General features: G+C 40.1%; 2 protein-coding genes across 2 annotated transcripts in view; both read right to left on the bottom strand.

The window, feature by feature from the left end:
* Positions 1–1,387, bottom strand: part of LOC137650279 (growth hormone-inducible transmembrane protein-like) — a 74,437-nt gene extending 73,050 nt beyond the window's left edge. The window contains exon 1 of the mRNA XM_068383597.1: positions 1,266–1,387. The gene's annotated coding sequence lies outside the window, so the exon portion shown is untranslated. The remainder of the gene's footprint in view (positions 1–1,265) is intronic.
* Positions 1,388–11,902: 10,515 nt separating this feature from the next.
* LOC137649822 (uncharacterized) lies at positions 11,903–13,617 on the bottom strand. The gene is made up of 3 exons (XM_068382773.1): positions 13,543–13,617; positions 12,721–12,828; positions 11,903–12,287 (listed from the first exon to the last, which is right to left on the bottom strand). Exons 2-3 carry the CDS (start codon positions 12,824–12,826, stop codon positions 11,944–11,946), a joined length of 450 nt encoding a protein of 149 aa, XP_068238874.1. The 5' UTR covers positions 12,827–12,828; positions 13,543–13,617; the 3' UTR covers positions 11,903–11,943.
* Positions 13,618–14,497: the final 880 nt, after the last annotated feature.

The following is a 14,497-nucleotide window of genomic DNA, read 5'->3' as shown; positions in this document are numbered from 1 at the left end:
GGTCGTCAATCTACAATTGCAGCCAAGCATTTTCCAATCAAAATTTTAAAGTCAAAATGTTGACCATGTGGTTTATTTGAGCAGTTTAAAATGGTTTGCTTCAACCTAAGTGTACAGTAAATGCTGGTCAGATAGGCTACAATAAATATTAACCCTTTTACCCCCAAAGGACGTACTGGTACGTTTCACAAAAGCCATCCCTTTACCCACATGGACGTACCGGTACGTCCTTGCAAAAAAAATGCTATAAAAATTTGTTTTTCATATTTTTTGATAATTTTTTGAGAAAATTCATGCATTTTCCAAGAGAATGAGACCAACCTGACCTCTCTATGACCAAAATTAAGGCTGTTAGAGCAATTTAAAAAAAAATATACTGCAAAATGTGCTGGGAAAAAAATAACCCCCTGGGGGTTAAGGATTGGAAATTTCCAAATACCCCGGGGGTAAAAGGGTTAAGTAAAGTTTTACAGTATTACGGGGTATCATTTCAACAGACTACAACCGACCCGCAGAATGTCAAATAAATGAAAAATATACCGTTAGTAGATAATTAGCATATTTTGTCATCGGTTATTTATACATCCAATAAGGTAATGTATAGAGGAGAAAAGGCTTGTTTTACCATTATAAACTGTTTCCCCAGTATGTTTTCCCCACCCAAAACCCTGAGTTCCCACTGGGGGTCCCCCATTATCGGTGGATGGATAGATAGATAGAGATATATATATATATATATATATATATATATATATATATATATATATATATATATATATATATATATATATATATATATATATATATATATGGTATTATTGTAGAGTATTACAAGGCAATGTAACCTAGGGAAAAAAAGTATTTTTTTTCCCCTAGGTTAAATTCCCCTGTAATAAACTACAATAACACCAAATTTTCAAGGGGCCAATACTCTCCTTTGAGATAAGCTGATACGGATCACCCTTACGGTAGCCTAGATTGCATATTACAAAAGCTTTATTTCTTGAAAGGCAACGTACGGCTACGATACGATCATATGCTGGCATATTAAGTGACATCTGTCAAGGTAGGCCTAATGGTAACTTGAGATAGGCCTACGTAAATAATGAAACGATGGTGTAGATAACTTACGTAAACAAAAGCACATACAAGTAATAATAATGGAGTAAGAGATAACGGCTTACGGTATATAGTTAGGTCTATTAACATGTTAAATTTTCCTTATATTGTATTCCGCAAGTAATTTAATTTTTATTTATTCTTACCTTTACTCGAATGTTCTGCGCACTGGTGGATGATGAATGATGAAATTCGCTGGAAGTCTGGCTGCGGCAGCCTGCTAACTTCTAGGCAGAATTGCCAGTTTTCTAAACGGGAAAAGGCCAACTTCTAATCAACCTCAGCTTTAAAAGGCCAACCCATTATAAGAAAAAAGGCCAAAAATACAGTATTTAAGGCCACTGTTTTCATAATGTTAGTAAAGGTCAATTTCAAAAATGCCAAATTTGAGGTTTTTTGGCCCGAAAAAGGCCAATCTGGCAACCCTGCTTCTAGGTGCTCACTCGTACTCCACAAAATAAGTTTGCGGGCACTCTATTGCCTTATAGATAGGTGCAAAGCTTCTAAGCTTATTCTTATTACTGTAATTAAGCTTATTTTGCCTATACCATAAATAGATTAATAATGAAATTCTTAATTCTTACTTTTATCCCATGCTACCTTGAAATCAGATAAGATAACACCTTGCTATCATAAGTTTTGGCGACTTAATATGGTCAGTTTGAACTTTTATATTCTTCTTTTATGTGCATTGCCCTACTTATAAATGCAATCAGATCCCTGCTAGGATTTTGCAACGTACATATACTTATGTCTAGTTTCGTTAACTGTCCTAATTTTTTGGCATGAAAATAAATGTTCAGTAGTATCTCCATCTTTGCACAGTTCACACAAATTATCTGCATGTTTTCCCCTGAAATTTACTTTTAAACTGAGCATATTTAAACTTTCATCACAAGGGTTGCTTTATCCAGATTCATTTCTCTGATATAAGGCTGTGGGCAATTTCCTTCTATAAATATAGATTTTTCATCACTTTATTTTTTTCTTCAATGTTTTCTTCTATTTTTTTCCATAATTCTTTTGTTGTTTACTGATTTCTTATTTCAGGTCCCTTTCCCCCCCCCCCAACTTCTTATTTCTTCAATTTACATCCTATATTTAGGCTACTACAGATTTCTTCTATACTCTTACTCCAGCACTTTCCATAAAGGTTTTTAAACTGATCCTCAATTATATCTCTTAATATTTTTTTTTTATTATCTGAGCTTATGATGTTATGGATTAACATTAATTTTTTGTATTCTGTTCTTCAAGACATTGGCCATATTCCGAGTTCTGCAAGGATACCCTAATATGGAGTACGTGCAGGGTGTACATACATATTCCTTATTTTCCTATATTAAGGTTTTCCAGATCTTTCATATCTTTATCTCTTATTTCACTCCAGGTGTCCATATAGCACATATTGTTGGTACTAACTATCGTTTCATATATTTTCTTTCTCACTTTAAATGCCAGTTTTCCTACTATTCTCATATCTCCATATTTTCTTAATTCTTGTATCATATACACGACTTTGGCTTTTTATTTTTTTTACCGATACTCATTCTTTGTTTCCTTTCTCTATGTACCATTCACCCAGATATTTATATTCTTTAACTAAACTTACTGGTCCATTCTTCACTTTTGTTTTAATCTCCTCTTCTTTCTTATTCTGTCTTTTATTAATTATTAATACACGTTACTGACGAGACCGTCTACATAGTCATCCAAACAGAAGTTCGTGATGACAGCGTAAATTTGATAGGTAAGAAAAATATATACTAAATTAAAAATGGAGTAATTACTTTAAAGTATCACTATTTGTGAATTGTATAATTTATGGACACTTTTGAATAATTACTTCATATTTTGAATATCTGTAGATGAACTTATGCATACATTACCTGCCCAACAATATATTGAAGATACGTCTCAATCTTACCTTTTGGAAGTAGTTGTGTTTGGCCAGTCGTTACCGATCGGTCTATTGCCCGAAAGTGATCACAAAGGAGATTCACTGTAATAACATCTTCCCTGGCTACCCTGGTTTATCGATTTGTAACATACTTACTCGACCAACTCGCATTGCTTTGGTGGCAGTTGGAGGACAAGATCGCCCCCCCCCCCTTCATTCATAGTAAGTGCATGCAACTGGTTGCACGTCTTGGCGTCAAGACCCCTCGGGAGGAACCGAGGAGAATTGACTTTTCGCTTGAGGGGCAAGGTGTTCCACTCATTTTATCTTATCATTCCTTAAAAGAGGGCAACAGACTCAATTCCTGTGTATTTTTGACCACCCAACTGGGTATTAGTTGACCAAGTAGTCCAGAACCCTTCCGATTTTCCGATGATGGGGGTGGTGGGGAGAGAATTTTTCCCTCACAGGTAAGGCATTGGTACAACTGGTCTTCCGCAGTCTTAATAGGAATATTAAGAATTCATAAACTCGATGTCCCAAAAGACCTCTAAAAATTCCAAGATTTGGGGATAAATTCCCAAAAAGTTGTTTCCCTGATTAATAATTGCTTCAAGCAATCAGAGACCTCCACCATAGTGTGCGTTTTATAGCATTTTAATGAATTAAAATTCAATTTTTTTACTTAGGATACATTTAATCAATTTCAAGATAGGTTAATTGAACTCTATTAGGCGTTTATTAGGTATTTTTATGAACACCCTATAATACTTAATGGATATATGCGAGGGAAATGTATAAGCAAGCTACCCCTGCATCAGTCGGTTTAAGAAAAAGAAAACTGTACAACTTTCAAAAGAAGAAAGCTTTATTTAAGGGTAACTATAATATATTTAACTGTCCTTTTTTTTCTTTTTTTAATCGATATAAAGATTAATATTATTTAAGATTATTATATTTGATAGCTTATATATTTTTATATGAAATTAGTCAGATTTAAACAGATTAATATTATTTAAGATTATTATATTTGATAACTTATATATTTTTATATGAAATTAGTAAGATTTACTTAAGAACAATAAATATATCAGCATAAACCGACAGTAAATAGTTTCTTAAAACCTATGAATAAATTATTTGAACTATCACAAGGAATTTTCTTAAATATCGTAAAGAATTCCAAGTCTAGCTTGGCTATATATTCCTTGTGTAGCCTATTGAATAGTTATTAGTATTGTAAGGACAGTGAGACAAGCGTCACCAAGATCAACTGATACTTTATTCGAATGTGCACGGGAGTGTATTACAAGGTGCAGACGGAAAGGTAGGATGTCGCTGGCACCAAATCAGATTGAAGTGCCCGCCAAAATATGTGTTTTCTTACACTTACAAATACATGAATTATGAGATAACAGAAACATGTTATGAAATGATACATATGTAAAAATGTAGCTCCGGTAGAGCGGAATATATAAACATGAGAAACCACAGTGTGGCAAAAAGAGAATTCAAATAAATAAGTAGTTTGTCGATTTTCTGGACGACGAAGGGATCGGTGTCCTTACAGTATTTACATGTATAGAAGACTTGAAAATGTCAACACTTACACACAGGCATATTTTACTTCTCAGTACAACGCCACGATTTTCCCCATTTGCACCTCAGTGTCAAATGGCCTCGCCACCTGCAGTGATGGTTCAGATAGCTCAAATTCCATAAATCTTAAGCATCAAAAGATCCTCTCCCTTTTTTAGAGATAGTGGGTATTGCAAATATGACTTACCAATATTCAGACTTCAGGAACATCGAACCAATGAGATGACAAGCTATTTCGAGATATAGGTTTATTCATATCTCTAACTCACACAGGCTTTTTTCACACAAGACTAATTAGATGTCAATTACTGATACATTGCCTATAAAAACACCACTGAAACCAACAGTAAGGTAAATATATGAAATAGTTTTCTTTTTTTTTATCATCAGAAAGGGAATGGTGACTGTATAAATGATAGAAATCCTCAACAGACTTTTGACATCAGGTGTGAAGAATTCTTCTCACAACAATTTAATATAATGTCTTTTGTGTATTCCTCTGTACAACCATAATCTACCTCTTAGCGTAAGGTTGTTATTATTGCATGCCTCGTAAAAATTATTGACTGATTATTATTGGGAAGTGTCGTTTATAAGGTAAATGACAAACGAAATTATGTTATTGCAGTTATTTTTATTCATGAGACCAAAATTTGCATGTTTTCATATTTTGTAGAAATACGTTCGTTCTTTTTGCATGTTAGGATAAGAGTTAAAAGAACCACATCTAACTCGAGAATGACACTCTTACATTAATTTGTCTGTTTGTGTGTACTACTATAATTTTAGTATGTAATGTTTGAAGTGCGGCTAAGCACAAAGAAATGGGTTTACACTACAGTACCGTTCAGAAACTGTAATTAAATTTATATCGTGAATAATGCCCAGCATATGCCCATTCATATATTGAGTAATGCCTCTACCCGTTAGAGGACTAGGAGAGTAGCAACGGTAAGTGTAACATCTTGTTCCGCCTGACCAGAGTACCCATTAGGAAAAGATTAGGAAGAGATTAAAGGTCAGAAGACGGCCAGGGATATTTGCTCCCACATTGAGATCATCATTTTTTTGTGTGTGTTCGTATGTATGTACACTATATGGTTATGACGTTGATCACATTGAATTTGTCGCACACCACCAACCAGTTAATTGTATTTAAAAATTGTGTTTGAAATTGCACATTATGTGTCTTGAGTTTATTTTTGACATCAATCTTTGGATTTACTAAAAGGTTTTTTGTGTTAATGTGAATCTTATAAGCAGTCTTTCATCTACTGAAACTGTATAACTTGTCTCTCTTTCTCGTATAAAACACGAATGCACGACGAGAGAGACAGCTTTTGCTCATGAGCCTCAGGGCTCAAACTTGAGCCGATCTGTTATTGGATTGTCGTGGTGGTGGTTGTGTTTGTGTATAAGATCGTAAGCAGTGATCTACTCTTATTTTTTGGACTTGTCGTAATTTTGTTGAAGTGCCATTGACTTGTAAACCCCCTTGAGTTTGTCTTTGCTTAATCACGCATTTATGTTCAACTTTTAGTTATTAAACTAATTGACTGCAAAGTAAAAAGTGCGTTTCGATATCTTTTATTGATTTATGTTTTAATGTACAGTTGGTAATTAAGAATTGATCTGATTCTTATTTAACATCAAGGTGTTCATATTAAGAATTTTGTACAACTTATAGAAAACGAGACTACAAATTGCGGTCCTCTAAGGTCGGAAAGTCTACCCGTGAGTAATCGCGAGAGAGAGAGAGAGAGAGAGAGAGAGAGAGAGAGAGAGAGAGAGAGAGAGAGAGAGAGAGAAATTAAACTTGTGTCTCGTTGTACTTTATTGAAACTTATGATTTGAGTTCCTGTTAACAGTAACAGCTCAGTAAGTGAAAAGACTTAGTGTAGTCCTATTGTTGAGAGTTATATGACTGTAGTGCTTTTGAATATCGGTTACACTAATAATTGAGTTTATTGGAGAGAGAAATCTCTCATTATTCCTGAGAAGCCGTAAAGGGAGTAGTGGTAGTTGTTACGAAAAGATATTTGTGGCGGCTTTTGAGTCAGTAACAACATAAAGTATACAGTCCACTTTTTATCCATCATATTTTTCACCACATCAGGTGGCTATGGTAATGGATAAACATATAAAACAGTTTTTTTCTCCTTCCCCAAAGTAAGAGGTGTGACGGGCCGAGAGAGGATGTGAACTCAAAGGCAGATTGGAAACGACGGAGTTATTTATTAAGGAACACTCTTCTTTATATACAAAACCTCAAGGCAACAGGACATGACCTGTTCGAGAGACAGACAAATGTTACAGGGCAAAACGGAGACATGATCATTCAGGTTCTTTTTAGTGCGAGGGAAGAGCGCAGATACAAGCATAATATATACAAAATAATTATGTACAATTGTGTAACACACGGTTGGTACATGGCTCCCCCCCTAAAAATGACATACCGTACATGTTAAATAGGGCGCCCTGATCTAGAGAGGCGAACTGTAGGCGGGTCATCTGGCAGAAGATAAGCAGGTTTTTAGACGATCAATGGAGACCCAGTCTTCTTTGCCCCGAATGTTTAGGAGGAATGCTTTCGGACTGCGTCGGATCACAAGGAAAGGGCCCGTGTAAGGGGGCGTTAGTGGTGGCTTGCTGGTGTCGTTGCGCAGGAAGACGTACGTTGCAGAGTGCAAGTCTGTTGGTATGTGATGCTTCGCTGGGGGCTTGTAAGTCTGGCGGCACGGAGTAAATTTTCCCACGACGTGACGTATGCGCTGGAGATCGTCGGAGGAGGTTGCAGAAGGAAAAAATTCGGCAGGGACGACCAACGGGTCGCCATACACCATTTCGGCTGCCGAGACGTCGAGGGCGTCTTTAGGAGTGGTCCTTAGTCCAAGGAGGACCCAGGGAAGCTGAGTAAACCAGTTGCAATCCTTGCAGCGGGACATCAAAGCTGCTTTGAGGGTGCGATGAAAACGTTCAACCATTCCATTGGCAGCGGGGTTGTAGGCCGTTGTCTGATGTAGGGTGATGCCCAGGAGATTCGCTAATGACGTCCATAATTGAGAGGTGAAAGTTGTTCCCCTGTCAGAAGTAATATGCTCAGGGATACCGAATCTTGAAATCCATCCAGAGAGTAAGGCAGATGTACATGAGGCGGACGTTGCAGTTTCCATGGGAATGGCTTCAGGCCAACGAGTGGAGCGGTTGATGACGGTAAACAGGTAACGATGTCCTTGTGATGTGGGTAGGGGGCCTACAACGTCGACGTGAATGTGTGCGAAACGACGCTGAGGTTAAGGAAAGGTGCCCACTCCTGAATCCGTGTGTCGATGTACTTTGGAAGTTTGGCAAGAAGTACAGGCCCAGACCCAATCCTTAGCATCCTTAGAAATGCCGTGCCAAATGAACTTTGCCTTCAGCAGCTGTGCAGTAGAACGGCACGAGGGATGTGAAAGGCCGTGGATGAAATCAAACACCTGTCGGCGCATGGGAGCAGGAATCCAAGGTCGCGGTCTACCAGTACCGACGTCACAGAGGAGGGTGGTGTTGGAGTCTTCGAGGGGAAAATCCTCCCAACGGAGGGACGTGCAGGATGTCCTACAAGCTTGATACTATGGATCCTGTCGTTGGGCTTTAGCCAGGGCGTTGTAATCCAATCCCAGTTGAACGGCAGCCAACGTGTTTCTTGACAGGGCATCAGCAACGGGATTCATTTTCCCAGGGACGTATTGGAGGGTGCAATTGTATTCAGCCACGGCGGAGAGATGTCGGCGTTCACGGGCGGACCAGGCGTCAGACTGTCGAGTGAAGGCGTGCACCAGAGGCATGTGGTCTGTACGAATGACGAAGGGCGTACCTTCTAAGAAATGGCGAAAGTGACGGACAGCCAAGTGCACCGCCAGCAATTCTCGATCGAAGGTAGAATAACCCGATTCTGCCTTGGACAGTTTTCTGCTGAAGAAGGCCAATGGGAGGGGCGAGCCTTTGACCACCTGCTCGAGTACTGCACCAATAGCGACGTCGCTGGCATCGGTGGAGAGAAGGAGAGGGGCGTGTGGGATAGGAAAAGTGATAGGGCCTTCTTTGCATTGCAGAAAGCTGCTTCTTGAAGGGGACCCCACTTCAGGTCCTTTGGCTTGCCCTTGAGGGAGGCGTAGAGAGGAGCAAGAGTGGCGGCAATGGCTAGCAGAAAACAGTGATAATAGTTGATCATGCCCAAGAATTCCTGCAGAGCTTTGACGGTCGAGGGCGTGGGGAAATTCTGAACGGCTGCTACCTTCTCAGGGAGGGGATGGACTCCTTCAGGAGTGATACGGTGCCCTAAGAACGACACTTCGTTGGCGCCAAAGGTACACTTGTCGTACCGGACTACAAGGCCGTTTTGTTGCAGGCGGTCGAGCACGAGGCGCAGGTGACGGAGGTGTTCCTCTTTTGAGGAGGAGAACACAAGTATGTCGTCCACATAACATACACAGAAAGGGAGGTCCCCTAAGATGCCATCCATGAGACGTTGAAACGTTGCCCCAGCATTACGAAGGCCAAAACAGGAGTAATTGAAGGTGTATGTGCCAAACGGAGTGGTGATGGCGGTCTTGGGGATGTCTTCTGGGTTCATAGGCACCTGATAATACCCCTTCAGGAGGTCGAGCGTAGAGAAAACCTTCGCTTTGTGCAGGTAGGAGGTCACGTCGGCAATGTTTGGGAGGGGGTAGTGATCCGGTTCTGTTTGCATGTTCAGGCGCCTGTAATCCCCGCACGGACGAAGGGAGCCGTCTTTCTTCAGAACGATGTGTAAGGATGACGACCATGGGCTGGAGGCCTTTTGGCAAAGGCCCATTTTCTCCATTTCGGCGAACGTCTGTTTGGCGGCTGCCAATCGTTCCGGTGCCAGACGTCTGAATTTTGCGAAGACTGGGGGTCCCGTCGTCTTGATATGGTGATAAATACCGTGCTTGGCAGGAACCGTGGGCGTTTGGCGAAGTTCTGGACGGAAAACTTCCGGGTACGACGTGAGGAGGTGGGCGTAGGCATCCGTGGGTGCGCTGATGTGGAGAGCGAGGTTAGAGGGGGCGGGTTGAAGAGGTGTCGACAAGTACGAGTCTGCGTTGACCAATCGTCGGTGGGCGACATCGACCAGAAGGTGGAAATGAGAGAGGAAATCCGCACCGAGGATTGGCATTGTGACGTCAGCAACGAGAAACTTCCAATTGAATTTACCGTTTCCGAACGATAATGTGAGGTTCTCGTAACCGTAGGTGGGTATCGCAGATCCGTTGGCAGCTACCAAGCGGATGTCGGCAGATGTAGACAGACTATGTTGTGCCTTGAAGAGTTTCCTTGGCAAAAGAGAACGACAAGCACCTGTGTCTACCAAAAATCGCACGCCCGTTCCTGCATCCTGTAAAAAGAAAAGATTAGAAACATGGGAGGCCACCGCCACAAGCGATGGCCTACTTACACGTTTTTTGGCCACTGACAATCTTTGGCACATTTCTTCGCGGTTGCCCCGAATCTGAAGTGGTAGTAGCAAAACTGCGGCGGATGGGAGGTAGTAAGTGGCTGTATAAGTCGTTCGTTGGGGCGCGAGCGATTGGTGGGTGGTGGGCGGCTTTGTCGCCGCTTTGGCACGTCACGGGGTAGGCGTGTATGGCCTACGGCATTCATGTCAGCTTCGGTTGACGTTGAATAGGCATCCTCGTCGTCAGGGGTGGAGGCGTTGATGGAGGTCTTGAAGTGGCTGTCCATAAGGGCGTCGGCTTTGGTCATCAAGTCCTTTATGGGTAAACTATCGACATCGGGTATGGCAGCGCGTACAGGTTCAGGTAAACGGCGTATCCAAAGGGCACGGAGTAGGTTCACCTCACGAGGAGAGCCGTCTGCGGCAGGTTGAAGGCGAGCGATACTGGTCATTTCCCTGAGGGCAAGCGAAGCCCTTTGGTCCCCCAACGGTTGTTGCGAGAGCTGAAAAAGCTTTGCTATACGGGCGGCTGGCGACGGCGAGTACTGCTGCAGAAGGTATGATTTGAGGTCGTCATACGCTACTGGGGTGTCTCCTTGTTCACAAAGCCAGTCGGATATTTCTGGGAAGGTGTCCTCGGGTATCGCCGCGAGAACATAATCCGCTTTGGTGGTTGAGCGAGTCACGCCCCTGATACGAAACTGGACTTCTGCGCGCTGAAACCAAGCAAACGCCTCTCCGCTGGCAAACGATGAAAGTTTGAATGGCGCGGCCGCAGCACCAACTGCCGTAGAGTCCGCCATAGTACCAACGATGAAGGGGCGAGGGGGTGGGGGTGGAAGGCGGTGGGAGCGAGTCGACTTCCGGGGTCACCAATGTGACGGGCCGAGAGAGGATGTGAACTCAAAGGCAGATTGGAAACGACGGAGTTATTTATTAAGGAGCACTCTTCTTTATATACAAAACCTCAAGGCAACAGGACATGACCTGTTCGAGAGACAGACAAATGTTACAGGGCAAAACGGAGACATGATCATTCAGGTTCTTTTTAGTGCGAGGGAAGAGCGCAGATACAAGCATAATATATACAAAATAATTATGTACAATTGTGTAACACACGGTTGGTACAGAGGAACAGGCGTCTGTATTGGAAGCAAAAACCTTGACAGACTCTTGACGTCGGTAGGTTATGGTAATGAGTAAATAAATGTAGTAGTTTTCTTCTTCTTTTTTAACGTATTAGGAATAAAGCGCCTGTATTGACAGCAGAAACCTACGAAAGGATTTTGATGTTTATTGGATATGGCAATGGATAATCGTATGAAATACTTTAGCTCTCCTTTAACTTCAGAGGAAGATCAGTCGCCTGTATTAAGGCAAAAACCTTTGACAGACTTTAGACGTCTGTTGGTTATGGTAATGAATAAATAAAAGAAATAGCATAATTGACACTTTTGAACAATTATAACGTGAACGTAAAATTCTTTGCAGTAATTAAAAAAAAAAAAAATAATTTGTATAAAAAGTTTTTATAATTTCATTGGAACTTGTAGGAAAGTTACCTAAATAAAAACCGTCTAAACAAATCTCATTTTATTACAGCACAATGTTTTCTTTGCATGCTTTTATCTATTATGGAAATTAAGAAAATAATTTTCGTGGAAAATATGCCGATTTTCATAGAAAATCTTTCACAGTAAACCATCTTCACTGAAGTTGTATGAAAACATGTGTACATTATTATATACTTTTACAGTACAAAAAAGAGACATCTTAAGTGTTATAAGTGTGTCTAACGGGTTCTACAACATCGACCACAGACGCTAGCTGAAGAAGTTAATTACAACTTTAGAAAATAGATAAGTCTTTACACAGCACTAGCTTTAGCAGCACTTGCAGCTGCTGCTGCTTTTGCAGCCCTTTCTCTTCCAGCAGCTGCAATTTCCTCCTGAGTCGGGTATTGGAGTTTGGCCCCTTCCTGGCACTCGTAGACGGGGCAGCATTCTGGGTAGGGTTTCTGGAAGTCGGCTTCGTTGGCAATCCTGCATCCGGCAGTCCTCTTTGGGGGAAGGCCGCAGTCCTCCACCTTCTCGACCAACTTGTCCCCTTCCTTCAGGCAGGTCGCCCTGCCGCAGAAGGGAGCCAGGGGCCACGACTGGCCCACGTGGAAGATTTGGCAAGCGGATGACCCGAAGCAGACACCTGGGAAATCTGTTGGTGGAGAAGGAGATACCTGAGTATTTATGTATCGATTTAAAAAAAAAAAAAAATGGTAATCATAAGCTTTGCAAAACGACCAAAAAATAGCAGTCAAAGTTATTGAATCGTTCGAAAAAAAGTCTTTTTGTAATACTGTTAATCGAGCAACTATGATGATGGCCATACTGTACATAGAAAATATGCCAATGGATTATGACATATCATATAAAAGATGAGGTTTACTTGCTATTTGAATAACATATAATCTTTATACATGATTTGCAACTTCAGTTAAAAATAAAGAATAAATTAAACTCCGTTTATTCAGAGCAGCAAAACCATAAATATGAGGTAGGAAAAATCGTCAGATTTTTTATTTGGTAAATGTAAAACCAAAAGCTAGCTTTATTTTTGGAGTAGAGACAGTGTCAATGATAAAACTTACCTCGAAGAACATCTGCTGGCAATTTACGGACATTTGGTTTTGCTGGAAATAGATTTTGGCACAAAACCATTGTGGAGAAAAATGAAACGAGGATCAGGAACTTCATGTCTGTGGAAGAAAATTTTTACGTTTTCATGAATGTCTCTCAAATTTGAAACTAAAATAAAAAAAAAAAAAATTAAAAAAAATCTCTCGAGGCCACCACGCATAATTTTCACACCCTAAGATTCAACATAATAAGATTCCAAAATTGGATGTTGGTGGAAACAGTAAAATTAGTATAAATCTCGCTAAAGAAGCATAAAGGACTGACTGCTCTATTTTCTTGTATATTCATACAAATATGCTGTCAAGATCAGGACTCGCTCATGTTATGAGGAATGAAGAAAGAAGGAATCGATGTTCGGTGAAATTGAGAAAACAGACTTGGAAGGTGCTGGAAGAAGAAACACGATGAGAAGAATCATCAATGAAAGCTTGAATAGAATTCAAAAAGATATCTACAAATGCCGAATCAAGCCGTTTAAAAAACAAGAATGGACTTCCCTATATACAGCTTAGTAGGAGGAAAGCTTTAATGAATTAGTAGAGTAGTTTATGTCTATAAAAAAACATCCAGATAGTTTCTAAAATATATCATAGCCTGCACATATCAAAATAACATTTCCCTTCCTTGTAGAAATCAATGTTTTAAAAGATGACTTTCACAGATATGTAGGAAGCTGATTAAGTAATTTTATCATTAACCAAAACAGACAAATTAAAATAACACAAAAGCTAATTACCCTACGTAGCATGTAGCTATTAAACTAAAATCCTTACTTGGTTGTCTAGCTGAAGATTCACTCTCTTGAAGGACACCTCTTGTGTTTGATGCTGGATCCTCTTCGGTCGAGTTTAAATATCATTTGAACAGGTTCAGAACGATGGCAACCGGAGAGTGGAAAAAAATGACGTAGAACAGGTTTGCCGCATAATGTAATCTTGATGTATCTTGCACATTTGAATTTATTGGAACTAAATAAATGTATACTGATCATATAAAAACATATTTAGGTTTTTTTCACTATTAAGAATATGAATAAGAGATGAGACAATTAAGGGAAATAAAATTTTCTGGTGGTGGCAACTAAATCTCCGAAGTTCCTTGAGTTATTTTGGAAGTAGGATCCACCTTGAGTAGGAAATTCCGCAACCTTGAAGGGGAAATCGCGGGGGAAATTTCATTTGGCGAAAAAAAGGACCCTTTTTAATATCAGCATCGAACTAACCCCCCCCCCCCTCTCTCTCTCTCTCTCTCTCTCTCTCTCTCTCTCTCTCTCTCTCTCTCTCTCTCTCTCTCTCTCTCTCTCTCTCTCTCTCTCAAGATTTAGTATATAGTATTAAGGCATACGTGCAGTTTTAGCGCAATAATTCTGAGAGTTATTTGTATCAAGGTTTTAGAATAGGTTTAATTAATTATAGCAATGGATTTCGAAATTTGCCATTTATCATCGTACATTTTTAAATATTCAGGTAACAATTATAGCGATGGAAGATGTTTTAACAGGGTGTTCTCCTAATCAACGAAAAAATAAACCTACAGTTTACATGAACATTAGAAATGCCACGACCATCTCATGAAACAGAAGTTTCTGAATTATGATCAGGGTATAAATTACAGACGAGCTGAATTTCCATTTAGGCAATACGTCATGCAGTTGATTCTGTAGACTTGGAAAATTGATCTCTGGCTTTTGATGAGATATTCGCAAATGTATTATTGATTAAAAATGAT

The sequence above is a fragment of the Palaemon carinicauda genome, chromosome 11, assembly GCF_036898095.1.
Source record: "Palaemon carinicauda isolate YSFRI2023 chromosome 11, ASM3689809v2, whole genome shotgun sequence".
In the NCBI taxonomy this organism is placed as follows: domain Eukaryota; kingdom Metazoa; phylum Arthropoda; class Malacostraca; order Decapoda; family Palaemonidae; genus Palaemon; species Palaemon carinicauda.
The sequence above is the reverse complement of the archived record's forward strand: the minus strand, read 5'-3'. Positions and strand labels throughout refer to the sequence as shown.

Excerpts from the sequence above, each read along its gene's own strand:
- LOC137649822 (XM_068382773.1), bottom strand. The coding sequence starts at position 12,826 with ATGAAGTTCCTGATCCTCGTTTCATTTTTCTCCACAATGGTTTTGTGC. Across the intron at positions 12,288-12,720 it reads GCCAGCAGATGTTCTTCGAG|ATTTCCCAGGTGTCTGCTTC; the intron begins GTAAGTTTTATC and ends CTCCACCAACAG.